Below are 27,921 nucleotides of genomic sequence, written 5' to 3'. Positions count from 1 at the left end.
ACTTTCATTTCGATTTGGGTTCTTCCCTGCAATTCATCCTTTAAAATAGAGAGCACCTTCTTCGGAGTATAGGTGCATAATTCTACTTCATTCTGAGCATTTTCTCGCTGAAAATTAAAAAACAAGGATGTTTACGGAGGCCAAAATTGCAGGGTTCTTCTATACCCCTGCAATTCCATCTTCTACCGAGTATATGTTCATAGTTGTTCCCGATTCTGCGCACTTTTAGCTTGTTTCTGAAAATAGTCCGCATTCAGAGGCCGAATTTCCAAGGTTCCTCTACCTATGCAATTCCACATGCAACATAGAGAGCGCTCTCGCCTAACTTCACTAAGATTTTCTTCCACTTTGCAGAATAGAAACACAATCAGTCCGCAAACCTCTCATGTTGTCACGCAAAACTGTCGAAACTGGTTGACTAGATATGTTGTAGACGCAGCAGAAAAATATCGAGAGTTTTTCTTGAGAAGATCGTGGCATACGAGTGGCATTGTGAAAAGGGCACCGCGGGACGAACCTCAGACCAGGGGGTCGGTAGGGGATACGTTGGGGCTTACTGAATACGCCCCACAGGCTACACCCCCTGCAACTCGACTATCCTATCTTAAGCACCGTTCTAGGCTATTTCCTCGCCCGTTACACCCCCCCCCCCCATTTTTATCTCGCCCATTCACACCCCTTCTTGCCCATTAGCGCTATCCCACGCCTACACCTTTGCTTGCTTATTGCTTACACACAGAGGGATACTGCTTCGAACCAGGGTCTTTCTGTACAGTAGTGAAGCGCTGAGCCAACTGAGCTATGCACTCACGAGCACAAACACGGCAGGAATGCCGTATCAACGCAGCGCTTGTTAGCTCGACCACTGCGTTCCTATCAAAGCGCTTTTCTGCTCACATGACACGTAGCGCTGCGCATTTTTGACGGCCAAAGTTCCTGAATTGGGAAACGTACCGCTATCCGCTCCGAGATCGAACGGTGTCGGCGCGCTGCGGAGAACAGAGAACTACCACAGTGTGGACGCGTTGTCTGCTTTTACACGTTTATTCCGCGTTCAGTGCAGTAGGTGGAGCATTGGGGAGCCGCACAGTATCGTACCATCGCGGCACAATTGATCTTCCCGTGAATATACGCAAGAATTACGGAAAAGAACCATCAACTCCGAACATAGGCCCACGTGTTATCCACACTAGAATGGTGACAGTGTCGCTTCCTATAGGTCGATCTCGCAGCGAATCCCTTCATCGTGCCGCTTCGACCTTGGACCTTTCATGGCGGTTGTACCACTTTATACGCTGTGCAAGTGCGTCTCTGCGTATGAGAGGAGGCAGTGAGAGGGAAGAGGGAGGGCGCTGCCGTAGCCAATGGGGCTTCCCGAGTGGAGTAACCAGGAGAGGAGATATGCGCAGAACGCTCAGTTACTTGCAGAGCGTATTTGGTCGTATTATGGTCGTACGGACTTTATTCGCAGCTAGCTAGGTACCTGCATGCGCGTTCTCCCCCTCCCCCTCCTTCGTCGTTGTTGAGAGGGTTGGGACGGCGGCGGACGCCGCGCCATTTTCGGTCATAAACAGCGCTGGTAGCAGCGTGTCGCGGTCGTTGCGATAGTCCACCTATGAGACTCCATCACAGGGCCGGCGTCTAGAGGGGTGCAGGGGGGGGGGGGCAAAAATAACGGCCGGAAGGCTGGGAGTTCACGGTGTTTGGCGTCCCGGTCACAAGTGTGGTCTCTGCAAGTCATATACAGGGTGTCCACCATAACTATAGAAGCAATTTTTAGAAATAGAAAAATCACTTTTTCCCAGTTTTAACCAATGGCGATGCACTCCACGTCTAAAGGCACGCCTTAAGAGGGCACAAGCAAGCTTGTGTGGCATGCATTAATTAACTTTCGCTAATTAACTTTTTAATAATGAAAGGTAGGCTGTTGACCCAATGGGGAGATCGAGTCCCTTGGGGTCACTGGTAACATTGCCGTTTTCAGAAAAAACATCGAGACAGTTATAGCACGAGGGGAGGGCCTGGAAATAAGGCGATCTGGTGGTCGTTTTTCGACGCTCAAGTAGTAGCGCTCCCGTTTTCCTTTCCTCTGTATGCAGGGGAGGAAAAACGCCGTCACATGGTGCTCCGCATGGTGCGCCGTGACAGCGTTTTCCTTACAAACAAAAGCACATGTATTGGGTGACGCTGTCGGAACTGCCCTTATCTTGTGTTGCATTTTCTGTTAATCCTTTTCCAGGACGCAAGAGGGGACAGTGTGCTCTTTCACCCTCTCAGATTGGGGGCAAAGGAAAGACGGGTCTCCGAAGATGCGCCATGAAGAAAAAAAAAGGAAAAAATGGTGTTCCTTCACGAATTTTTTGCGGGCGATCTACCGAACGGATTTTTGTTCTGAAAACGGCTACGATATGAGGTCACCGAAAGGAACAGATGTTGTCATTGGGACAACTACTTAGCTTTTATAATTAAAAAGTGAATAAAATATTTTTAAGTAATTAATCATTTGACGGTCGAGCAACATGGCCAAGAACGTGCGTCGGCCAAGAGATGATAGAAGTGAAAACAGCATGTCTATAGCCCTTATAGTTTTTTAATGAAAAATCTGTGTCGCCCTGCATAGCAGACGACACCGTCGGCCCTGTCGTCTGCTACGGCCTATCTTGTGGCTGAACCGCGGGATATTCACGATGGTTAGAAGAGCACAAAAGACATCAGCTTTGACATCTACTTAGCGGCAGAAAGCTATGACATTTTGCGCATCCTTCATTGGAGTGCTCTGAAGAATGTGGCTCGTGTGGACGCACGTGAAGAAGAAGTAGTTCCTACCCTCACACGCGCGAATCGTGCAATTCCACTGCTACGTCCTCATCGAGTAGACCCGCTGGCAGACCAGAACAACCAGAAGGCGCGTCATGGCAGACAAAGGTACTTCGAAGACTACCTTCAGAGACTTCATCTCCCGGCTGGTGCCTAACTTTGGAAAGAAGTTCTACCGCTACTCAGTGTCGACGAAATATCACAAGTATTCGGGCGACATCGAAAGCTTTGAAACCAAAGGTGCAGTGCCGCCCTCCCAGACAACAGTGGCGGAGGACAATGTGACAGGCCAGGCTGAAGCCCAGAGGAAACAACAGGATCCCTTTAAGCAGGTGGGGACCTTTGCCGAATCCTCTTAAACCTAGACAAGGTTGGATGGTCTCTTGCAGATGCTCCAAAAGCAACCGGTTGCTGCCGCGCCCTTGCGAAACGTGTACCAGAGCCAGTGGACGGAGAAGAGCAGTAGTGTGGGCGAACTCCTCAGTAGCGGACCTAATCGGAGCCCGTACGACGATAAGTGCACTACGGAATGTAGCACGATGACCCTTCTACTGCTCCTTGTGACCACGATGGTCATCATCACCGTCTTCGGGCTCACAAGGTCTCGTCCACGTGAAACGACCACTACTGAATATACGTCCCGTTCGGATCCATATTACGTGGTAAGGGCATATACGTGAACACAGTGCCACTCTCCGGGAAGGTAAGCAGATAAGGTTGGAAGCTGAGTGAGTGAGGCCATAGTTGTCGATGCGCAAAAAAAAAACAAAAGATAAAAAAAAAACCTAATCATCACCATCATGAGTGAAAGAGTGGATGTGGTTTGTCCCTTCAAATGCCATAACCTTTGGAAGTCGTTGGGGAGGCGTGTTAGCTTAGCTCAATTGGTAGAGCCCTGGACCGGCAATCCGGAAGATGTGGGTTCGAGCCCTACAGCTTGCTAACCTGTTCGGTGACTTCCTTCTTTTATTGTCCCTACACACTCGGTACTTGTGCGTTGTCCTTTCTCCTGTGTTCCAGCCTCATAACATCAGCTTCCATCGTGTGCATCTAAAGTTGTTGCGCGGAGACGCAAAATTGTCTAATTATTGATTAATGTAATCTTGATGTACTGAAGTGGAGGAAAGCCTTCCTGAGATTTTCTTTTGAAGGAGGATTGAAAACAAACGAACGAGCTTTTCCTTTTTTCAGTTTCGAAGATTCATTGAAAGGGTTTTTAGAAACTCCACGGATACCACTTCTCTGTGAGGGAATGTACGTCCTTCTCGTATGCACTTCGTCATTGCACTTCGTATGCAATGGCCCACATCCTATTATTTCTTTATGCTACCGAGATTTTAAAATGTCCCATTTTCGAGGCCCCCGCCGACCGTGCGTGAAGCGGTGCCGAGCAGCTCCATGAAATAGCCGGGAAGTGACGTTCTATATGGCTCTACGTCATAGCGCTCCCGCTTACTTCCGCTTCCGTTCCGAGCCCTTCGTCGCGCCGCATCTCGGCGTTCGCCCAACACCACCTAGATACAGAAAGCCTGCGCGCTCGTTGATGGGACGTAGAAATTAAGAGTCCGCCAATGAGGATCGTGTTTTCAACGGCCGCAGCCAATCACGAACGTGCTTTCAGCGGTCGTGGCCATGGAGAAGAACCACCGTCGTCTGCGAATTGTGATTGAACGTCCCCGCATACTAAATGGGAAAACTTGGGAATAAAGCGCTAAAGTTTTGCGGAATGAAAATTTGTGTCGTGCTGACGTATTTTTGTTTTAGCGTTCCTAAACAGTTTCTTTAGCACTGCATTTCTCTCGTGATACGTACTTTTGGAGTTCTATGTCCATCTTGTGACTGAAGTGCATCATCGCTCAGGCTTGTGCTGCTGGTGATCACAGGAATATCTACTATGACTATTGGTTGTTATAGGCTTGCACTGCATATGCTTGCTAAAGCTAGATGCTCTGCCATAAACCACACAATTGGTGCTCCAAAGCGCTGGGTTCCCCATTGTAAAACTCTGCTACTGTTCTCTCTCACTTGCTACCTGCAATTAAGTATGCTAAGCAGTTGTCTATAAGTATACTAAATTGAACGCCAAGATGCTTGAGACTCCTGTTTGTTTGCCCCGCTTAGACTCGGGCTTCAAGTGTGATGGAGTTAGTCCTCCAGCTAGTTTGTGTGTACGCCACATCCTAAGCAGACGACAAAGTTTCCGTGTAGTTTCGCTTTTGTCGTCTGCTTCGTTATATTCTCCTCGCTCTCGCGTGTAATGCACCATGCTGCATAAACTACCCTGTTATAAGCAGTGATATACATTACAGCCATGGGACTTCTATCCAGCGAGTGGCCCGACGGCCGACACACCTACCACTGCCCACGACTCTCCTATGACGACAAGTCATGAAACCACCCACACGACACTCGAAACTGCTGAAGAGAAGCAGACCACCACAAGCACCGGGCTGCCCAGCACCATCTCGAACGCATCGCGGACACCGATTAATCATGAAGAGAACGCCACTGATACCGACCACTCCAATAGCAGTCGCAGGTCCGTGTGCGTCTACCAGAGCCGCAGCGAACATCACGTCGTTCTGGGTAGCGAGTACGGCTTGCTCCTGTTTCATCGTCCTACCATCTACTGCCACGTCGTCCTGTACTGCTGCCTCAGCCTCTCCAGCCACTATACTATCGTAGCGCAGACTGGCAACCCTGCATCCTACCGCCTATTCAGCAGTCTGACGTCTGCAAACGCTGGGGGGCGACCGTTCGCCATCTTAGGCGGAACATCAGGGGATGATGGATTGTTCGACGGCTTGCTTCATCGCCGGAAAGTGCGAAAAGCATTCATTAAGGTAGGAATCAAAACTGAGATCCTAGTTATCAGTATAGCGTCTATCGAATTCTTTAACATTACAGAATGCTATCACCTGGTGTGAGAGAAACAACTTCTCGGGCATATATCTGTACTGGAAATCTCCACCAGCAAATATGACGTATGCGCTCAACCAGCTCGTGAAAGAAGTCAGCCGTGGCCTAGCAGACGGGAGCCATCGCCTGGGACTGGTCATCGAGCAAGATCCCGTTGTGTACTCTTACTTCGACCTTGACGCAATCGCAACCGTGTTGGACTCCATCATACTTGTACCACGTCACTATTCAGAGCAGGACTACACGCCCCACGCATTCAGGTGAACTTCTTTGGTGACGTCCCGTTTTGGACTAGTATATGTTAGGTAACCAGGAGTGTCTTGGGAATACATTCTTGTTGTGGCATTATGAGTACCCCTTGTATCTCCCATTCAGATATTACTCCAATGGCACCATAGACGACGTGTCCACCTTTACATCCAACCTGACAGAGACGTTCCGGCAGAAGACATGCCTCCTACTGCCAGCACGAGCGCTCACTTTCCAGCTACAACGAAACGCATCTCCCAGCGAAACTGAGCCCCTGTCCATAGGCCCGGGTTTACAAGGATCCATCACGAGGGTTCGAGGCCAACTGGCGTACTACGAACGCTGCCACATGGTTGCCAACAACTGTTCGCATTTGCGCACCGAGTACGGGGAGGCGGCTGTATGCGGGGACACGTGGACCGCATACCCAGCGTTGCCAGACCTCCCACATTTCGCTTGCGACATCGAAAGGGCGTCCGGGATCAACTGCCTCGGCGTATGGGACTCCGACTGGGACGACTTCACGGGGACGTGCGGTCACGGCGACTTTCCGTTGACCAAGGCGGTGTTTGAGAGGGTCGTCAGCAACCCGTGCTGATTTTTGGTGACCCAAAATAACATGATTGGCAGAATGATAAAGTGTATAAATTATATAAGAAGACGGCACGGAGGAATTTTTTGTCCACGCTTGGTAGAATTTGTTCAGTAAACACGGATTCACAAAAGCTATAAAGTTACGGAATTTCTTACCGTATTCTATCGTTCCTGATGTACCTTTCGGGAAGAGATGATAATTTAACGCTGCAATTAAAGCGCAGTTTCTGCTGATTATGTGCTTAATTATAGCTTGATTTGCGCATTTTATTTTTGGCTAAAAAGGTAAACCTCTTGGTCATTTAGTGGTGGCTTTTTTCCCCTACCAATGTTGTGCTGAAATTAATGGCTCGATCTGCGCATTTTTTTTCGCTAAAAATGTCCAAATGTTGTTTTCGCTAACAATTTATTACGAGAATTAAAGCAGGATCAAAATTCAAAGGTCTCTCGCTCTTTTGCACGCAACCCTTGTAGGTTCTAAGACCAAAAGACTAAGGTACCTATTTGAATGTATATACTCACGGGTCTGGGAAGAAGACCACATCATTGTAGCTTGACATGCCCCCGTACTGTCCTTCCGCAGAAACAACGTAGCATACACAGCATTTGTAAGCATCTTTATACAGTTATAAAACAGTGTACTGGATATCTGTTGCGCAGAGAAGGAATCTAGGGTTCGAAATTATTGTGCAGAAAATGCGCTGCGGGCAGCATAATCCGGTCTAGAAAACCGTAGCCCTATAAAGCAGTGCTTATGCGTAAACAGAGTCTGAAAAGTTCCAGTGCAGATGAGAAAACGAAAGACATGCCATTCGAGGTTGCATCATCAGCACATCAACTACACCTGCTCGTGTTTTGCATCTAAGTCATGCGGATAATGGCCCGCTCACACAAACGTTGAATAAAACTCCTCAGTGTGGTCTTCGGTAGCTTTGCCGGAGCTAAACGACGGAGCACCGTTGAGGACAGTAGCTCGGGTCTACCGTATATACTATAACCTACTGAGGACACACTGAGGACTGAGCTGAGCCGAGGTCCGTGCAAGCTGAGGAGCTCAAACCCCTACGAGACTGACTGTCAGGAATCCGTCCATCCGTGGCAATGTGAAGTCCGTCCATGGCCTTTGTAATAAAAATGACCTCTGTGGATAGGATGATTATGGGTGACCATACCTTTAATATCGTTCAGGTTACCGCGTCAATCGGCTGTATCGTTGGACACGTACACGCAACATAAATGGAAAACTAAACTAAATTTAGAAATGACATTTGAGTTTGAGAGTTCACAATCTTTGATTATGCCGCACTGACAGGATTCCAAAGATATAAGTGCGAGTACAAAATTCGAGGGATTCATTTGTAGAAATCGACGGATATTATAGGAAGGGACGCGACTTGGAGATAGGTTATGGTTGTCTCCTATGGATGGCAACTTGTGCTGCAGGCCCGGAGCCTGGAACTGACGATGGCCTGACGGCGACTTGATGCTGCGCTGGAAGGAGTGTTATGTGTCCACCTGGTCGGATTGGATCTGCATATAAATAAACGGTGCATATAATGCTATGCATGAAATAAACTACGCGTTCTAATTAGCGGAATGCAAGAGACATGTCAATATGGAACGGAACGCGTAATCGTGTTCTCTTCTCACTGTAGAGATTCTACGTAGGATGGTGACCTGCGTTCGTGGTACAAGAAATGATTGCGCCTTCCAGCACTTCCAGCATGTGACATGCGCGTTACAGCTCCACACGGTGACTTATCTGAACGGCGTATAGATGGTGATGCACTTCCGCCTCACCATCCTTAGGCCTCAAGCGCCTTAGCTTAGGCCTCACCTTACCTCGCCTGATGCATCAAGTTCCTAAGAACAATGAATGAAGAACGAAGGAAGTCACTGAAAAGCTGGCTAACCTTTTCAGTGACTTCCGTCTTTCTTCATTCATTGTTTGTCCTTTCTTCTGTGTTCCAGCCTCAGAACATCAATTTCCATCGTGTTCAACAGATGTCGTTTACGTCGCCCCGTCGTATGAGTGTGCGCGCGAGTGTGAAATCACATAAGAGTGAAAGTGGTACGAGTGAGTGAGTGGGTGTTGTTTGTCTCTTCAGATGACGCAACCTTGGAACTGGTTGGAGGGGCGCATTAGCTTAGCTCAATTGGTAGTGCCCTGGACCGGCAATCCCGAAGTTGTGGGTTCGAATCCTACAGCTGGCTAACCTTTTCAGTGACGTCAGTCTTTCTTCATGCCTGCATTTGGTACGGGTTGTACGCGGTGTAATGTCCTAGACATCTGCGCTTACGTGAAAGCACCCAGTGTACCTCGGGACAAGTTAACTCCTACATCTGCGCCCACAAATCTGAAGACATCGGTAATTGGCTAAGCTAGGCACATGACAGGGGTCCGAGCAACAGAGTAATATGTCCATATGCTTCAGACTGTTGCTAGATCAATATGAGCTAAACACGTAAAACATTCGCGTTAACACTGCAAATGAATTAGCTTCCCCCTCTGCCTAGTGTCCGCCATCTTCTCGTAAGCGGACTACATTCTCCGCTGGCGGAGGTATACCTGCACGTAACTGTAGTTCTTACGTTTTCCGGGACTAGGAGTATGGTAACCCATACATACCGTTGTAATAACGACCAGGCCCATGAAGTTCTTTTCTCCCGCCCTCTTTCACCTCGAACAGGCTGGGATGGTGTCTGGCCATGTGCTTCTGACCCTCATAGAGAGCAGCGTAGTAGTGGTCGTAAATATGGGACAGTTCTCTGATGTCGGAACTCAGTTTTGAACTCATGTTGTACATGAGTATGAGCATCAAATTGAAGATTATCAAAACGCAGACGATGGTGAACATGTTGCCAGACACGTAGTCGTACACGGCGTCTGCACAGCCGACGTCGTAGACGACCTGTTGCAGAGAGAAACCAGAATGACGTCATTAGGCATTACAGAGAGAGGAAATATGCGGTCGCTGCGTTATATAGGCCCGGTTTTACCAACGCCGATTAACATTTGAACGGAGATCAACGATCCCTTAACTTGAATTTAGCGTTTAACTCTGCTTGACTAGACGGAATTATTGTCACTGAAACAGTCATCGCGTCGCAAACTAACGTTTGTAAAAAAGAACTGAGTGTTAACTTGAAGTTTTAGCAACCTCCGATCTCTGTCCAAAGTTAACGAGCGTTCGATTAAAGGGACTATCACATCCGTTCCGGTCGATTCCGAAACTGCAGTGCTGTTTTACTCCGCGTTCATCACTGATAATAACGCCGAAAACTCGACGCGAATTGGGAGCGTTGTTCCTGTGTAGTGTAATATAAAACTTCGCAAGAGCAGACGACGCACTCCGGGATTCCCTCTCTAGAAATGTCACACGGACGAGGCCAATCACTGTGCGCCCTTTGACATAGAGAATACCAATCACGGAGCGGCCGGAGGGACCTTGGTAGCCTTGGCAACCGACCGATAGGCGGGCGGGCGAGCGAGGCGGAATGCTAGGGGACAGCGTCTTCTCTGTTACCGGCTCGCGGAATGTTGTTTCTGGTTAGTGTCGAACGCCGTGTTTTACGTAACATGGTTACGTCTGCACTCACACTGGTAACTGAAGGTCGGCCATATTTACCGAGGACTTTTCACGTAGTAGTGCGATACGAACGCCAAGCAGACGATCTCGGAGACAATCGCCTGCGCTGCGCTCCCATTCGTGTGCCTGGCTTACGTCATCATCGTGTTGGCTGCAGATGGAATGCGGACCTTTAAAACTCGTTTACTTAGTATATAAGCTGTTTTCGGAAGAGAAATTTGGCAAAATTGACTCTGAAACGGTGACGAACATTATCCTATCGGTATCATACATACGTTCCCGGATGCGATAGTCCCTTTAAAGATGTGAGTCACCGTACAAAACGGTAACCTGTACCGATACCTGGCACACAAATATGGGGTGTGTCGTATAAGGTTGAACCGTGAACCATGTCATGAACTCGATAGAAATATGACCCTTTTTAATGAGGTTATCCCGCTGTGTTCTCTCTAGTTTTTCGCTTTTGTTTAAATTGACTAATTCATTCGTCCCATAACTTGTTCGTCGCCACATGCACAGTATGACTGCATAATCTAAAAAAAAATTCAATTTGCTATATTCAACATACTTCAATGGCGTCCTTCCTCATTAGCAACAGGACAGAGCGACCGCACAGCCTTTTAACTGTGCGATTTTCCCGTCTGCAACAAGAATCCGGGACGCTGCATCGGTCGACGCTAGGGTTGTTTTCGCTGCAGTGGAAGTAGGGATTGTCGTTCCAGTCCTGGTACGACTTTTCTGTCAGGCCGCAGCATTTGAATCCCATCTGTAGTTCGTCCACACCCTGGAAGGGAGAGTATACTAGTACGCTACTAACATACTGGCATACTAGCATACTGGCATACTAGTATACCAGTATACCAGTATGCTAGTATGCTAGTATGCCAGTATGCTAGTAACTGGTATAGTAGTACGCTACGATAGATTAGTGAGTTTTACTGAGTTTCGGTGAGAATGGGATAGGTCTTTCTGGGTGTGAGCGTGCGCGGAACCACGAACGCTATCCCCTCCGTACGCAACGGCGATAGCGTACGATCCATGAAAACTCTCTATTCAGACAACGCAACCATAGATACGTAAGCGATTTTGTGCTGTGCAAAAGGTAGGATCGTAGTTTGCCAACCGAATTTCAGGTGTTGAGGTAGGAGTGCTTCAAGAGACTTTCCCTTAGCATGCACCCGCTGTTTTTGCCAGGGGATGTTACCGAAAATAATAATGTTTCCGTTTCTGATATCCGAAGATCTGAGCTCATTGTTCCTGTTTCCGTTTCTGATCGAATTTTGGTGTCGGTCTCTGTTTCTGCTCTTGAAGTAGATACCTCGTTTCTAAGCTATTTCTGTTTCCGGTTCAGTTTCCGTTTCCGAATCGAATTCGGCTGTTCTGACGGAGGCAACGCGGTTTGTGGCCTTCCTCGCGCACACATATTTTAATATAGACGTAATATAAGTGCGCCTGATGCCGACTGTCTAGATTATACAGCTTGACATGGATTGCATTGGACTGTCTCGTCCGGAATGCACCTTCACAGCCGGATGTGAAGTACGAACCGCACCTGCATAACGGTTATGAACACTCACATTTGTCATGCGTTTGGTTGTAAATTGGCTGCAATACGTTGTGAATATACCGAAGGGATAAATTTATCTGGTTGCCCATTCAGGAATAACTGAGGTCAGAACATACGATTCGGTTATGGTTGCTGACCTTTGAATTCTTATTCTGTTTCTGTTTCGAAAATGTTTTTGTCTGCTTCTATTTTCGTTTCCAATGGAACTCAGGTAGAAACTGTTTCTCGCTTGTATTTCCGGTAACATCCCTGGTTTTAGTGTTGGTTCGCGAACGGAGTGCCGTATAGTTGGCAAACCAGGGCTTCCAGACATATACCGTTCTCACATGGGCGTTTGAAAGGTCCTTTAAATGAACGACGGTCAAACTGAATGGTAATTGGACGCGTTCTTCGACTCGATGAAAGTTCGTGATATGCCATCGATGCAGTCTAGGATTCTCGAAAAGTGCGTGGCAGTCTTGTGATCAACGATACAAGCAATCGCGAATGCACGTAGCCTGCCAGAAGTGCTATGAGAAGTCCTGAAACTTCACCGTGGCCCGCATTTGCAAAATTGCTCTCGCACGGTGTATAGACACCACGCGTGACCGTACAAGAATGCACATTGCATTAGTATTTCTGTGCAATGAACAATTCAATCACCACTGAGACTCCAAAATCTTTTTTGTCATGCATTTTACGTTACTACAGAGGCGTTTTGTCTCCTAAAATTTATGGGGACGATGCAGGCGGATGAGAGCAGCGCTATACGACGTGCAATATGAAAACCTCTCACTGTGCATTGGATCGGCCCTTGTTGCAGCGGTACAACGTTGCTCGAACTGATCAGTGGTGATTGAGTTCAAGCATCGCGCTACAAATGCCTGCGTTGAGAGCAGCATAGCAAAATCGTAGCTTGCCTTTTTAAAGTCAGCACTCTCCCTGTAGTTGACGATGTAGTCTTCAGTCACGTGTTTCTTGAAATAGCTCCTGGCAACATTGGGCAAGGTCGCTACAGCCACAGTAAGGAGGCAGAGGACAACAATTGCCACTAGCAGCAGGACGCTGTAGACGTTGAGTAACGTGACGTGCTGTCTCACACAACCTATGAGGCCGGTGGCGGCGATGGCGAAGACGATCGCTGATAAGATGAGCACCACGATGTCCAGATGCATGAGTACCATGATGACGTAGGTACGTGATGACGTTTCGGTGGATTCCTTCGCCAAAAGAACGTAGAAAGCGAGGCAGAATATTACGGCAGACACTGCGAGTAGATGTGTACATGTATGAACAAGATGTATTAACGCCATCGAACTGATGTAAACTCACATAGGTCCTTCTCAGATTATGCGATCATGCGTACGTACCACCCATGAAGAGACAGTTGCAGATCTCCAGAGGTAAGACATACATTGGATTCATGCCTAGAATGACAGTGGACGACAGATCGTTCTGGTCAAGCACTCTATGTTCTGACAGCAGCGACGACGTCCCCTCCGGTGCTCCAGGATTCGACGTCGGCGCCAGAACTTGTGGAGGACCTGACCTGATGCCGTGACCGGGGAACGCCGCAGCCTGCTCGTAATGCAGGTTGTCCGTTGTTACAGCAGGATGTCTGATGGTGGGTCCTCTTGTGCGCTGTGCGTCGATGCCGCGTTGTTGGAACGGAACGCCTGGAACTGTGATTGTTCGTGGACGCGGGCTGTGGACGTCTCCACGTAGTGACATGGTTCGACAGATATTTTCTATGGACCAAGCAGGCGAGGCGGGATACTGCGATGCAAGGGTTCCGTCTTCTTTCGTCGTCGTCTTCTTCTACCAATGGGTTTAGGCGCCCCTGAACCTGAACCAATCAGATGATGGCCGTGAGCCACTATGGCTACTATGGCTATGGTGAGCTACTATGGCTGTGAAGGCTGTTCCACAGCGCGTGCACTACTTCTTCTTCTTTACCAATGAGATAATGGCCGTGAGCCACTAAGGGAGATTGGCCAGGACAAAAGGGGCGAGAGATGTTTGTCTATGTCCGTGCGGTAATGATGTGGACTAAGGCAGGTCTATCTTGAGGAATGGCTTCTTCTTCTTCGTCCTCGGAGCAGTGTCCGTTAGAGCCCTGCACCATCCGCGGATGGAAGCGGATATCCGCGGATATCCGCAAGATACTTGCGGATTCGGATGAAAATTTAGCACTTTCTGCGGTGTGCGGATCGGATGCGGAAGGCTTGACGTCGGATGCGGATCGGATGCGGTTGCGAAAGCAGCGGATCGGATGCGGATATACCGCGTGCTGTAATCTTTCCACCAGCAATTTATTGGTATTGCGCGCCGAGAGCGAGCGCATGCTTGGGTACACCTTTGACCGTGCACGGACAAGACGGGAGAAGAGGCATTCTGGCGTCTCGAACCACGCGAGCACCGGCGAGATAGCGTTCCACGCGTTCCAGAAGTCTCTCCATATCGCGTTTGTTGAACGGTTGTTGAAAGGTTTTACTTTGCTTGTCGTCGAGAGTCCTTCCGTGAGAGCACGGAGACATCCGAAATTATACCAACATGCGGTATTTACGCGTCATTCGAAACGTGAGGATCTTGCGGATCGGATGCGGATGGTGCGTTTTGTTCAGCGGATCGGATGCGGATGTAAACTGTTGTGCATGCTGCGGATGCGGATCGGACGCGGATAACGTGTGCGCGGATGCGGGTCGGATGCGGATGCCAAAAATCTCATCCGCGCAGGGCTCTAGTGTCCGTTATCCGCTAAGGGCGATTGGCCAGGATCTACTAAGGAAGTTGAGGTATGTCGGACCAATGCTAGGTGTAAGATCCGAGGGAAAGAGCCGTGAAGCAAAACGCAAGAGGAAAGGCGTGGCGTGGCGTGCTACGAGGGAGCATTGCGAAGAGCAAGAGCTTCGCATGGGGGAGATGAAATCTGAGATAAGACACAAGAAGAACGCACTAATGCAGGAATGACGGTTCTAATGGAGGCAGGTCAACTATTCCTCTACTTCCCCAGTCTCTGGCAGATGGTCCCTTCCAGACTTGCGTCAGCCGGATGTAATAGGCCATGATCAATGGGTGGACGCAAGAGAGGATGAAGGGATAATATTGCAGATTAAAAGACGAGATGAATGATATACGACCGCATGGAAGGCTGCTGATGGAACAGAACAGTCTACGATGCGAGACCAAAAGACAGAATTCTATAAGGGAACGGAAAATACTTGGAAGGGGTTGGTTAAAAATAATTGGAGCCAGATGCTCGAATAAAAAGAGGCAGTGGAGAAAGAAGTGGTCCATTGTCTCATCACACGGATAGTGCGGGCAGTCAGGAGACGGCCGCGTACGTGCACGAATACCTCGCAGCAGAATTTTGTGATGATTCTTTCAATGCGCCGCGACGGAGACAGTAGAAAATTCAAAGTAGTGGTAAACTAGTGGCCTTGCAGGAGAACATACCATACGCATCTTGTATGACGCGCGTTCAGCGCATGCTCAGAGGGACTGCGCAGTTGGTACTGTTTAGACACAACAGGACCGTGACACCCGCTCGCGCTGTCGCGCTCTTTCCAGCTCTTTCCATTGCTCGTCAGGCGTAATTTCACAGCTGTGTTCTTTGCCGCGTTCACATTGGTCAACACCAGCCATCCTCATGGCAAGACCTCGCAGTGACAACCCGGTGCAGGTTGCCAACATTTATGCACCAGGATACGCCCCACAGGTTCGCGCTCCCGCCGGTCGACTACCGTACAATCCATCTGCAAGGCCCGCGGGAGCTATGCTAAAGGTCCCACCTTCTCAGTATTCAACAACTAGCACAAAATCATCAAGTTCACGCCGGACAAAAGACAGCGATACTGGGAAGGAATTATCTTCGACAATCATCCTAGATATCCACCCCTACTTACTGGTGCCTTTGCAGGTGTTCAACTGCATCCTCATGATAGGTACGAGCTATGTTGTCAAATACTTCCTTCGTGCCTTGTTTAAGACCCAGGTAACAACACAGTCTCGTACAAAACCATTGTGGACCATTGGCCTGTGGACCAATGGACCAAAACTATTGTGGACCATTGGCTGCATCCCTTGTGGTGCCCACAGGGGCTGCAGTCACTGGTTCACATGTACCCTGAAATTGCGAGGAATAGAGTACCATGTATTCCCGCATGCACGATTTAGACTTTCGTTACAAGAGATTACATCGCAGCCCCCTCACTTACCTTTTCTAATGCACAGTTTCGGGTGCTGTGTTCTGCGGAGCCCTCTATGTTGCTCTTTCACGAGAACCATCCCCAACCGCTTCGTCCCGCACCTACTTCGTCATGATCCTTCTGCATCTGGACATCGTGGTACTCATTATGTCCTTCCTAATTTTTGCACTGGGTACCCTGGGCCTGGTCGGGGCTCTCCGGCAGAACACCACGCTCCTCTACATCTACAACCGCATCTTGTTCGCGGTCGTCATCCTTGGAGCGCTCCTCGTTGTAGCCGTTGCCTTCTTGCCTAACGTTGCTAGGCAGTACGTCAAGACACACGTGACGGAAGACTACATAACGAACTACAGGGAGGATCCAGATTTCCAGAAGGTACTGTCATGTCTTTGTCTTCAGAACAGCAGCAACATACTTTCTACAGACGACGTTAGGGGCACAAGTGGCACTAGATATATTTTTTTTAGTAAAAGCATGATACTTTAGAGAGGTACGCGTGTTTGCATCAAGAAATGATGTAAGAAGAAAATAAAATGAATGTAGTTCCGTATCGGGACCACTGGCTTTTTCTTACAAAAAAGAATACAAGCAAAAATCAAACCCTTTGACGTGAAAGAGGAGCTAATTAGTACCGAAATTAAACAGGAATGACCCTCGCATATTGCGTGAAACGTACGAAAATTGAATTTTATAGCTCGTTTCTTGAAGGCGATCCGCCATCTTTACTGAGGACCTTCTGATCTAACCCGAGGCAGAGTCTCGACGCCAGCACCCCCTAGTGCGTGCCTGGGGGGTGCCGCCCCCAGACTCCTCCCAATCTGTAGAACCTAACCTAGACTAACCTCACTAAAGTGATGTGATTTAGCCCAATTCAACGACCCTACCTCTTGCAAGATGGTAAGTTTCGAGTCGGTTAGGCTTAGCATTCCTATGTTTCTCCTGCGCTAAAAGTGAATCAGATGGGGTTGTTGAAATCCATATAAAAAAACGTCTAGTCCACAGAATTTTATAATTCTTGCATTTTTAGATTCAGTATATGACCTTCTTCCACTTCTATGTAATATTTACCTTCCTAACGTTTTCACAAATTTTTAAAAACGAGTGGTCCCGATACGGAACTACATCCAATAAAATATTGGTGTCCTCTGAAGCTTTCAAGTCCTGCCAAAGTGCGTCAATATCAGACTCATGTTGATGCTTTCCTGTAGCCTTTGGTTTGGATGCGCATAGTTTGACTGTCTCTGTAGGTGGTAGACGATCTGCAGCAGGGCTTCAAGTGCTGTGGCCTCACTGAGAGCTCCTATCGAGACTGGAACGCCAACCCATATTTCCGTTGCACTGTTGATAACCCCAGCATGGAGCGTTGCAGTGTTCCATTCTCTTGCTGCCGCCAGAATATTACTGCGACATCGGGGAAGCTCTGTGGACAAGGAGTGCTTCTGCTTACTGAACAGGACGCGTGGAAGGTATACATACACCTTTGTATGTCATGTCATTCTTGTCATGTACATCTTTCATTGGTTCATGTAAGCTATAACTGCGCGGTGCTGCAGCAGCGACTGAGTCTAGCCAATGATACCGAGACAAAAAGAGCCGGATCAGGCCGGATCGCTTGAACAACGTGACGTAGTCGTTAAGAATTCACCAATCACGATCGTGCTTTCGGTGGCCGTAGCTATGGAAACGAGGCGCCACTAGCCACATGGGCTGCCGCTGGTAGCCAGAAGAAGCTTGTGTTTGAAATCGACTGCTGTCATTGGCTGAAGCAGACAACATCACGACTCCATATTTCCATCTGGTGAATGAGCAAGAAGCTTATGTGTCTAGGTGGTGTTATTGTAGCTACCAAAAACTGCTATAGACGACCCTCTGTTTACAAACATGTGACTTGACGAAAAAGACCGGTTCGAGGTTATATTTTGCTTAGGGTTCTTCGTTTTCGTGTTTTACGATTTTTCAAACTCGGAGGTGCGGAAATCGGGTGCTATTTACACACGAGAATTCGGCCAGAAAACGGGCGCTATGATCCCTGTTTGTTATGTCATCAGGGAAGTCTCGGGTGAAACAAAAGGCATATCAAACAAGCCACTATTGTGACACTGGGACGATAAACAAGAATTTTTATATTTCCACTCGGAACTGGGGCAGTGAACGACCGCGGTATTCAAACACTTGCCCGCGCTCCACAAAAACTCGTCTTTGACTCCTGCAGGATGAGATTATAAAAAGAGGACAAATAGGTTGTCACAAGTAGCTCTCTTTGCTGATATTATACTTTTCCGATGGTATACCTAGAACGACAAGTTGAAAGATTATGGGTAGATATCGGGTTTTACCGGAAATCTTCTGGGGGGGGGGACTAATGTGAACAATCGGGTTTAACCCGAAGATGAAGAACCCTAATTTTGCTGTGGTGGACAAGAAGCGAGAAAAACGCGTCGGCTGATAGGCTGATAAAGCTGATAGTGCCCACTAGCATGCTTTGCGCGGCGGCGTTACGTAATCAATGACATAGGGGCTCAGGTCGTCTATCTTGGCCACGATGACATGTTTAACAATTATATTAGTAGACCAGCAACATGGACTTGTGAACAATCAATTACAGGGAAATTGAACTGTACCCTTCACAGGCTTGCATTACAACGCGTTTGGCGTCGTTAGGTCTTCTTTTGCTGCTAACGAACCAAAGCTATATATAGAATTATGTGATTCACTAGCGTATTGCACGCAGGTGATCCACACCACGGGATGTGCAGACGCAGTGTACTACTTTGTGTACAGCAACCTCCTCACCATCGTCTGCTGCTTCGTCCTGTTAGACTTGACTCTCATTGTCCTGCACAGCGTGTCAATCAATGTCTACAAACAACTGAGGTCTCTTCAGCGCATCTACAATCGGTACTACAAGACCGTGTACGAGGGACAAGCCCGCATGGCACGACGCTACCAGGAGCTGCGGGAGATGGAGGAAGCTGGGCTTCAGAAGGATCCGGTCCTGATACTCAAAGGCGTGTACGCGAAACAGAGGAAGATGACGTCTAAACGAGGTATTGCCGTCATGCTTCAAGTCCGACCGTAGAAGCATTTTATTATTAGCTTGTTTGTATCCTTGCTCACATCCCCTTTTCTTTTTCACATCATCATCACCTGTACCATGACAGATTGTGTATCGGTTGGGGGACACCACTAATGGTGGTACACCATGTGCAGGTCCAGATTTAGTGCGACAGTCACCTGTTCCAAGATACGTGGCACTACAACGACCTACAGGGCCGGCAAGACAAGGCGGTCCTTATGCCAATTATTATGCTGTGCACAGAGATCGATAGTTCTGGAGAAATCCTTGTCAAATTACTAATGTCACGCGTACGCGTGGTAATGAATCTTTAGTCACAACGTATCTCTTCGGAACTATTCAGAATACAATTTGAGCTCTTGACCTGTGTGTGCGATGTGTTCTACTACTACGTCAAAAAAACACGAACCCCAGGAATTTTGACGAAATTTCCCCGTAAAATTCCTTCTGCTGTAAAATACCGGTATTGCCTTTCAACCGGCAAGAGAAGCAAAATAACCGGCCTTGCCAGTGAAATACCTGCCACGTGGCAACCTTACGCTCGTCCAAAACGGCACATGAAATTTCTTCAGTGTCTGCCACAAAGACGATTCCATGCCGAAAACTATTGTCCCAACACGTCTTTTACGGTTGAATGCGTGACACTATATCATTTGGCAACATCTTGTGGAGCCTTTTACATTGTATCCAAACAATGTATTGTATTGTTATTGTAACGCTATGCTTATTTCGTTTAGCTCTTCTCGGAACTATATCCACAGTAAAGCGAGCCAGATGTGACTGCTATTCTGTTCGAGCAAACAACCTTATTTTCATGATTACGATTGGGGCATTTAGACGGGGCATTTAGTCGGGGCGTTTAGTCTGGTCGAGTTCGTCCTGGTATGTTCGCAGTTCAGTAAGTATAGCCTTGATGAATGTTGCATTATTGCATGTTGCTTGTTGTCTACCTTTGACTCCTCATTGACCCGAAGAGACTTTCAACGAACAGAAGGTGTAGTGAAGCTTGCTTGGTCATACGTCATACTAAACGTTACTTTCCCGGCTCTGTGGGCGGGATTTATGAGCATAAGTGGTAGCCCACAGTACCTTATCTACGGGGAAGTATTGTTAAGTAGATAAATGAATCTTGCAAAGCTGATGCTGACAGGCTATAACGAACGAGAAGCAATGCCAAGCATTCCACTGACGTTACTGCTGTCTACAGCCTCCCGTCTGTTGGCATTAAAATAATTTGCTATTTGTGCCACGTCTAAGCTCGCCTCACCCATTTCTACACGTTCCCTGTATCATAGTGTGGTATATAGTAGGTTCCTCGATGTCCAGCTGATGTCTGTGACAGTGTGATGACGATTAACACAAGCTGTGCTCTACACTGCTCTATGCCATTACTTCTGAAAAACACGCTGTGGCATCTATCACTGCTGTAATGACAGCAGACGTAAACCACACATCTGAGTCAAATTACTATCTTATTTCGTGATACGTGCGGGCGACGTCTATCACAACGCCGTCGAACGTTCAGACGAGTAGACGAGTTCAGAAAATCCCAGAGTGCTTAGCGTCGCATTGAACTGTGGGAGTTTACTAATACGAGAGAAACGGGTGGCCTCCAAGCCGTTCCGATTTCTCCTCTACAGGATGCAATGCGTGCGCAAAGAACACCGGGATTTTCTGAACTCGTCTATTGTCAACTTGGCCTCCGTATTTTTCTGTACTCGCATAGTATTTAATCGTTCTCGTACAGAATACTCTCCCAATAGGTTATTTAGTGTTTAACGGATGGCAGAGTACTGCAAATGTGAGTTGTCACATCTTGCCTTTGACATTATATTCAAACAACAATGCAAATATACAGGGCGTTTAGTTTTAGCCTTTACACAATTAAAAAAAAAGCTATGAGAGCAGCATAGATGTTTTTGCATTTGAGTTCTACGGCCTGGCGGACATCCTCTGGAAGAGAGTATATAACTACAGTCGACCCCCGTTTATCCGGACGGTGCCGTTCCCGGCAAAATCGTCCGGATACCGGGGCATCCGGATAAATGAAACGACCGAATAGAAACGTCCTACAGAGCAAGGTTTAATTAAAACACAGAAATCTCGTCAATGACAGCTGTTACATAGTAGTGTGGGCACTCGATTCCTGCAAACTTTTGCAAATTGCATGGAGTTGAGCCACGCTGTTGCGCTGCTCGAAGAATGTCAGTGCGGACGCAAAGTGTCAATGTCGGAGCCTTGTTTCTCACTGATGTCATCGGCACCGTCTTGCTGCACATCATCGGAGGCAACAGCAGCAATCACACCGTCATCAGTCATAGCTGCACACGCGTCATCATCCTTATCAACGTCAACATAGTCAGAAATCGGAGCATCATGTACGGCAGTCGCAGTGAACCTCTGCATCAGGGATCGCAGCTCAGCTAGGGGAATGTCTTCATCCGCCTACGGACCGTAAGCAGCAGGCCCTCGGGTTGTAGTTTTCCCCTCTAGAACCGGACAGTTGCTCGAGATATTTCCAAATGACTGTAGTGGTCAACCTGACCCAACGCACACAAAGAGGAAAGGGGGTCATCGCCCACAGTTGTCTCCCCTATGGAGGAATGTAGGTCCCTGACGTGTAACGGGAACAACCCCAACACAGCGAAAAGGGTGACGAAGCGGGGTCAGCGTCTCCTCTTACTCACCGTAGTCCGGATAACTGAAGCTGGATTACAAGAATTTTCGACTTTCGTTCCCTGGAATTCTTGTCCGAGTCCGGAAGCTGAAGTCCGGATAAACGAGAACAAAATACATGGAGGAAAATCCGTTCCCGTGCCTTTTGTCCGGATACCGCGGGATCCGGATAAATGAAGTCCGGATAAACGGGGGTCGACTGTACCATATGACTAATTACCTGAAATTCATTAACTCACTCTTTAATTAGGGAATTTAGGTCAAAAGAGAGATAGCAGATTGAGAGACTACCCTCGTTGAATGCCATTCCACGTTTAAAAAAACAAAAACAAAAACAAACCTGAAACACGTACGGGCGTTAAAATATCTATCCCCGAATTCTGATATGCAAATGATCCGAAACCGAAAGAGCGCGCCTGAGGGGCGCATTACTCTCGCCGACGGAGGCTTATCTGGGCCGGAAAGTGGTTTATCTGGTCAGCTGACCAGAACCTACTCCAATCATCTCCATCACTCCAAATCACGTGGCCCTCTGACGTGAAATGAGCACTGTGCTCCGCGCGTTCCCGGTCGCCGCGGTTTCGGGCTCATTTGGATATAAAAATTCGGAGATGGATATTTTAACCCACGTGCGTGTTTCAGGATTTGTTAAACGTGAAACGGCGCGCAACTAGGATAGTCTCTCAAGATGCCATCTTGCTTTGGCCCGAAATTCCCTAATTGAAAACGTTAATTTATGCATTTTAGGTAATTAGTTATCTTGTAGTTGCGTACTTTCTTCGAGAGGATGTCCGCCTGACCGTGGAACTCAAATGCAAAAACGACATCTATGCTGCTCTCATAGCTTTTTTTGTATACAAATTCTATGAAGGCTAGAAATCAACACCCTATATATCGCACTTCTCTAAACTGTGCTCGCAGCAGTCCGAACCCGGCATGGTTTACAACATGGTCAATTTCGTCCTGGTCTTCGTGGCATCGTTACAATTCGGTAAGTAAAGGTTCGATGATTGTTGCAACTTCATACCTTCGAAGGTCGTAGATCCACACCTACAAGGAGCAAGGACCAGGAAGTGCAGTAAATCCCACTTTATCACACGTGCTCTTGTCGTATGAATGTCTCTCCTAAGGAATAGTCTGTGACTAGTGTCTGTGAATAGTCTATGGCAGACTTTCTGGAAGGCCTGTGTTTTCATTTTTTGACCGACAATGGTATACATTCATGGGACAATAGCATCCGGAAACGTGTGTATGAGACCGACACGGTAGTGTTCGGCACTGCTTCACAGTCTACTTGGCAAAGTTTCTCTTCCGAAAACAGCTTACATATTAAATAAACCATTCTCACTTCCTCCGCAGCTAGGGAAGCCCCAGCGATAGTAACATCATGACTACGTAAGCACGGCACACGCATTGGAGCGCAGTGCAGGCCATTGTTTCCGAGCTCGTCTGCTTCGCGTTCACACCGCAATATACTAAGTGAAAACTCATCGTTAAATACATTGACTTTCGCCTACCAGTGCGAGTTCTAACACGACTATGCCGCGTGGAACACGGTATTACGCTCCTGGCTGTACGAACACGTCCGACACTAACCCAGAGGTGGCATTCCACATGCCGATCACACACTTTCCGCACCCTGCAGACGCCCTCGGACCTGCACGCCTGCGTGGCTGCCTGCCGCTAAAGGCTCACGGCTGCTCTCTGATTGGCCTTGTCCGAGAGACGTTTTTTCTGATTTCCGGAGAGGGAATTCCAGCATACTCTCAACATCGTGCGTCTGCTCTTGCCATGCTACTCCACTAATGCGTGTCGGACTTTTGGCGTTATTAGTGAGTTTTAGTATAACGTACTCTGTCGCATTAGCGTACGTAAGGGATAGCGTGGTGGTTCTGCGCAATACGCGAAGCTCTTTTTGTTTTGCTCGTGCGCAGCAGCACCAACGCAATGTTCCGCGTTCCCTTTCCTTGATTACGCACTCCTTCTTTCCCTCGGGACCGCCAACTGACATGAAGATATCCTATTCAGTTTTCCATTGGTTCTCATTGACATTACTCCAGTTATGATATTGCCGCTTGACCTGAGGAAGAGATCCTGAGAAAAAGTAATGAGTGAAGATGTGAAAATGGTGATGATAATACCCGCGGCAGCGGTCTTTGAAGGCATTTATCATGTAATCAGTGTCTGTAATCAGTGCGTTTTTATTAACCGTAGTAACGACTCCGGCCCATGGAGCTGTAGATTGCAATTACCCTGGATGGGATATTTTTGGTCGCGCGCAAAAGATACAGTCGAGTCAAGGTAAGTAGAACCACCAGAAAAGCTCGACTGTCAGCCTGTGACGTCACGACGTCCACCCAGTTTAAAGGTGCTGTAAAGCAGCACCGATCAAATGTCATTTAGTGTGGCTATTCGATAGTCCAAGCCACCTGGACAAAAACTGCGCAAGTTTCATTCCAATCGACGGTGCAATTAATTAGAAAATTACAATTAAAGATTACGGGCAACACTGTATTAGGTATTCGAAATGAATCCGTACTCCTGCCACATACGGCGGCAACCACATTGCATGCGTATAACACTGGGCTCGACATAACAATCCACCACAATCCACCGTAGAATCCGCCCTTGCAATCCACACAACGATCCACATCTGAGGATAAACGGATAAGCAAACTGAAATGAAATACTGAGCCGTCGAAAAAATGTGTCAGACGTTCAAGAAGCCAGACAGCGTCGGGACTTGTTTGTTCACAGAGTTTCACAGAGAGAGCTTGTTCGTTGGAAAGAGGCCGCGAACAGAAGGAGCGCGCAGGCGCAGCAGAGAAGTAGGGAGAGCCTCCGTCGAACATCGGCCAGCGCTGAAGAAAGGAAAGAAGGTCCCCTACGCCGATTCATCGAACGCCGTTTCATCGAATCGGTGGCCGCCGCTTTTTCTTGCGGCAACGTGTAAAATACGTAAAAGGCTCTCCTAACCTAACCTTGGTCAGTCTCCCCAACGTGTGAAATACGTAAAAGGCTCTGCTGACCTAACCTTGGTCAGGCGTCGATGAAATGGCGTTTGACGAAAAGGCGTTCGATGAAATGTCGTCGATGAAACAACGTTCGATGAAATGGGCGGACACGCTATTCATACAAATACAGGAAAAAGATGTATGTTCTGCCCGCGATAATATGCCCTGGTCATAGGTTTCGGATGACATGTCGAAGCTGGTCCACTAATTTCAGGATGACTGATGATGCTGTTTGTGGCAATGGCCAACACACCTGACGGGGCAGCGTCCTGCCGTTGGGATCTGGTTCAGCGGATAGAGCTAACAGCGAGAAGCGAACATATGTCCGACCCGAGAGATAACGCTGAAATAAATAGTTTAAAAATAAGGCCTCGAAAAATTCCAAAGATAAAAGTGCACTTTAAAATCTAAATCATGAAAATATACATGGTGTCGAGTTCCTGGGTGCCGAAGTAGGTAGCTGAAAGTTCTCCACTCTGCTCTTTTTTCTTCTCTCTCTGTTTCTTCTTCAACCACTTGCTACATCTCTGCGGAACTCTTCGAATCAGTCCCATGTCAACAATACAAAAATGACGTGAAAATTCGCGCTCTAATGGACACTGATTCGAGCGATAAAGTATAACTCCACGGGAGAGACTCCTCCGGGGACGTTTTCTCCGGGGACCTTTTCTCGGATTCCCCTGCAGGGCGAACCTATGAGTCACAAGGCACGTGCGTTCTTGTCGAACGATGTTAAAATTTGGGCGCTCAAAATTGCTTTGGCCCTGCATTAAAGCCACTATAAACTCCAGCGCAGGACAACACAAAAAGACGGCACAACTTTGAACTGGGTAAAGGCAACATAGGCAGCTAAAGCTGTGCAATTGACAGTGTGCCGTGTCCTGAGTCCCCTTTTTTATGTTTGGCCCTGCGCTTAGGCTTTTACTGATTTGATTTGATTCAGTGAAAGGTGAAAATTTTGGTATCTAAATATACAATGTGTAGTTTAATATACAGGATGTCTGCAGATAACTGCAGTGGAAATGCCACTGGAGCTCGTGTGCACACACCCTGTGACTTGTTAGCTATTTGCCTAAACTATAGTTTACATACTTCTGTGTAGATAATACAGATACACTGCGTATCGCCAGTTTGCAAGGTGGGTTTGGCACAAGCTTGGGAGAAACAAGAGGATGGTCATCCCAGCTTGTGTTCAGCCGAAATGAGACTGCCCTTGGCCGTGTTCAGATTGAGGCCCCAATCAGACTCTTGGGGATTAAAGGGTTAATGGCCGCAATGGGACTTTCGGCCGTACTGATCCGTGCGCCTTTACCAACCGCCGTTGCGTCATTATTCGCTGCACGAGGAACTTAGTGTGGGCGACTCCCGTGATCTTTTACAGCTTTTGCCGGCCTGAGTGTTGTGACGTTCCTAGGAAGCGAGGTTCCTAGAATCGCTAAATGGGCTCTCCAGATGTGCCCATCGAGCAGGCCAGTTGTATACTTCTACGAGCATCTTCTTTGTGTGTGTATGAGCACCCCTGGAGTGACAGCGGCCGTTTGAAAGACGGATATACGCTCGAACCGTATTCATCTGCATTAATGCGTGTATACTGGCGCGAGGGCTACTGCCGTACCCAGGAGTAGTACGGCTTATCTCTCGTTCTGTTCATGCGAAGGATAATGTTTTTTTTTTTAAATTACGTGTTAACGCCGCGAAGCAACTGTCACTATGAGCGGCGTATACAGAGAACGACAGATGGAGAGAGGACAACTGGAAGGAGGGGAGGACAAGGAGGTTAGTGTGCGTCCTGGGCCGACTTCATGGGGAACTGGGCAGACATTCGTCTTTGCGTCTATGTTCGGCTACACGACGAGGTGGGTCTTCGCGAGCTCTGTACCTTCCGTTCGCATAGCTTTGCATAACATTGCATATCAATATAGGTTACAAAAGACATCTTGATTTTTGGCCCTGATGAGACACCTTCGGCCGAAATCAGACTACCTTTGGTCCTACGGAGACACCTTCGGCCGTATTGAGATTTTGGCCGTAACACTTGGGGATTAAAGGATTATTGGCCGTAACGAGATACGATCTTTCTTTCCCGCCTGTGGACATGGATTCTACACTCTTAAAAATGAACTTCACCGCATAGCACGCTCTTAGCCAACCATAATCTGGAATGATATCGTTACCTGCCCTGATCTGTTGAAAACGAGAGGCGTACGCCTTTTTTGTGACACTTATGCTGTTCATAACCGTGTATTCGCACGAGCGTGTTTTCTGACGGCGCAGCGACTGAAGGAGCGAGAGGGTAAATGATAATCCGCTGAGGCTACGCCCCTCTGGAATGCCTACACAGATAGTGTTCCAATGTGCTGTCAGCTCAGATGCCGGGGATAACGTTCGCCCTGCGGTTGAAGGTTGCAGCATTATTTTATGTGCACGGCGCTTGGTACGCAATGGACGAAATAAAGCGAAAATTGGTGGCTTTTGCTGTTCTCATTGATGATAGTGAATGCTGCCATGAAAAGAAGTGGTAAGGTAGATAAGGACGAAAGAATGAGTGTTGAGGAAAGAGCACGGTCTGCAAAATAGCCTTCTACGGGAGCTACGAGACGAGGACCCATGTGCCTACCGCAAGGTTTTGAGAAAGTATGCGGCCGCCTTTGAATACATTCTGCTCCGCATAGCAAGGCGCATAAGGAGAGTATAGAGATGAATATGCAGGACATTATACTAGCCAGTGATCGTTTTTCCGTAACCCATCTGCAACAGGTTCCTTCGAATTATGTGCGCTTAAACATGCCACTAAATGCATAAAGCGTTCGTAAATAAGCCTGAGCGGGAAAGAGTGTAGAAGAGAGTGCTATGAAGGCTGTGTGTCTTCGTTTTCTACCGTGACGCCGCAGCAGTGTGACGGTGATGAGTGTGATGTAAAGCAGAGACGGCTGTGGCGAAAAGGTCGTACCTTTAGAACACAGTAAAAACAGCTTCATCGCATAGCACACTCTGCGCCAACCATTGCCGCGAATAATAGCCCTGGCTCACTTCTGATTGGAAGACACAGTGGAGCGTACACCTTTTTGTCTCAGTGGTGTGTGTGTGTGTGTGTGTGTGTGTGTGTGTGTGTGTATAGGAGTTCTGCCGCACGTTCTGCTGAAGCAAGAAACCTTGTCCTCTTTCTGCAGAGGGCAGGTCTTGCCAAGACCCATCTAACAGTTTGCTCCCCCCGACGAACTCATGCACCCTC

At 47.9% G+C, this 27,921-nt stretch overlaps 3 protein-coding genes across 3 annotated transcripts; 2 read left to right on the top strand and 1 right to left on the bottom strand.

Moving 5' to 3' along the window:
* The first annotated feature begins 2,849 nt into the window (after window positions 1-2,849).
* On the top strand, window positions 2,850-7,206 carry LOC135398236 (chitinase-3-like protein 1). The gene is made up of 5 exons (XM_064629659.1): window positions 2,850-3,149; window positions 3,207-3,479; window positions 5,127-5,660; window positions 5,725-5,996; window positions 6,112-7,206. Exons 1-5 carry the CDS (start codon window positions 2,913-2,915, stop codon window positions 6,581-6,583), a joined length of 1,788 nt encoding a protein of 595 aa, XP_064485729.1. The 5' UTR covers window positions 2,850-2,912; the 3' UTR covers window positions 6,584-7,206.
* Window positions 7,207-7,914: 708 nt separating this feature from the next.
* On the bottom strand, window positions 7,915-13,574 carry LOC135398235 (tetraspanin-33-like). The gene is made up of 5 exons (XM_064629658.1): window positions 13,086-13,574; window positions 12,636-12,982; window positions 10,738-10,953; window positions 9,209-9,491; window positions 7,915-8,109 (listed from the first exon to the last, which is right to left on the bottom strand). Exons 1-5 carry the CDS (start codon window positions 13,444-13,446, stop codon window positions 7,985-7,987), a joined length of 1,332 nt encoding a protein of 443 aa, XP_064485728.1. The 5' UTR covers window positions 13,447-13,574; the 3' UTR covers window positions 7,915-7,984.
* A 1,647-nt stretch (window positions 13,575-15,221) lies between these two features.
* LOC135398234 (tetraspanin-33-like) lies at window positions 15,222-19,652 on the top strand. The gene is made up of 5 exons (XM_064629657.1): window positions 15,222-15,659; window positions 15,949-16,298; window positions 17,171-17,389; window positions 18,655-18,970; window positions 19,134-19,652. Exons 1-5 carry the CDS (start codon window positions 15,365-15,367, stop codon window positions 19,250-19,252), a joined length of 1,299 nt encoding a protein of 432 aa, XP_064485727.1. The 5' UTR covers window positions 15,222-15,364; the 3' UTR covers window positions 19,253-19,652.
* Window positions 19,653-27,921: the final 8,269 nt, after the last annotated feature.

The sequence above is a fragment of the Ornithodoros turicata genome, chromosome 6 (genome assembly GCF_037126465.1).
Source record: "Ornithodoros turicata isolate Travis chromosome 6, ASM3712646v1, whole genome shotgun sequence".
Taxonomy (NCBI): domain Eukaryota; kingdom Metazoa; phylum Arthropoda; class Arachnida; order Ixodida; family Argasidae; genus Ornithodoros; species Ornithodoros turicata.
Note: the sequence above shows the minus strand (reverse complement) of the source record. Positions and strands in the feature narration are given on the sequence as shown.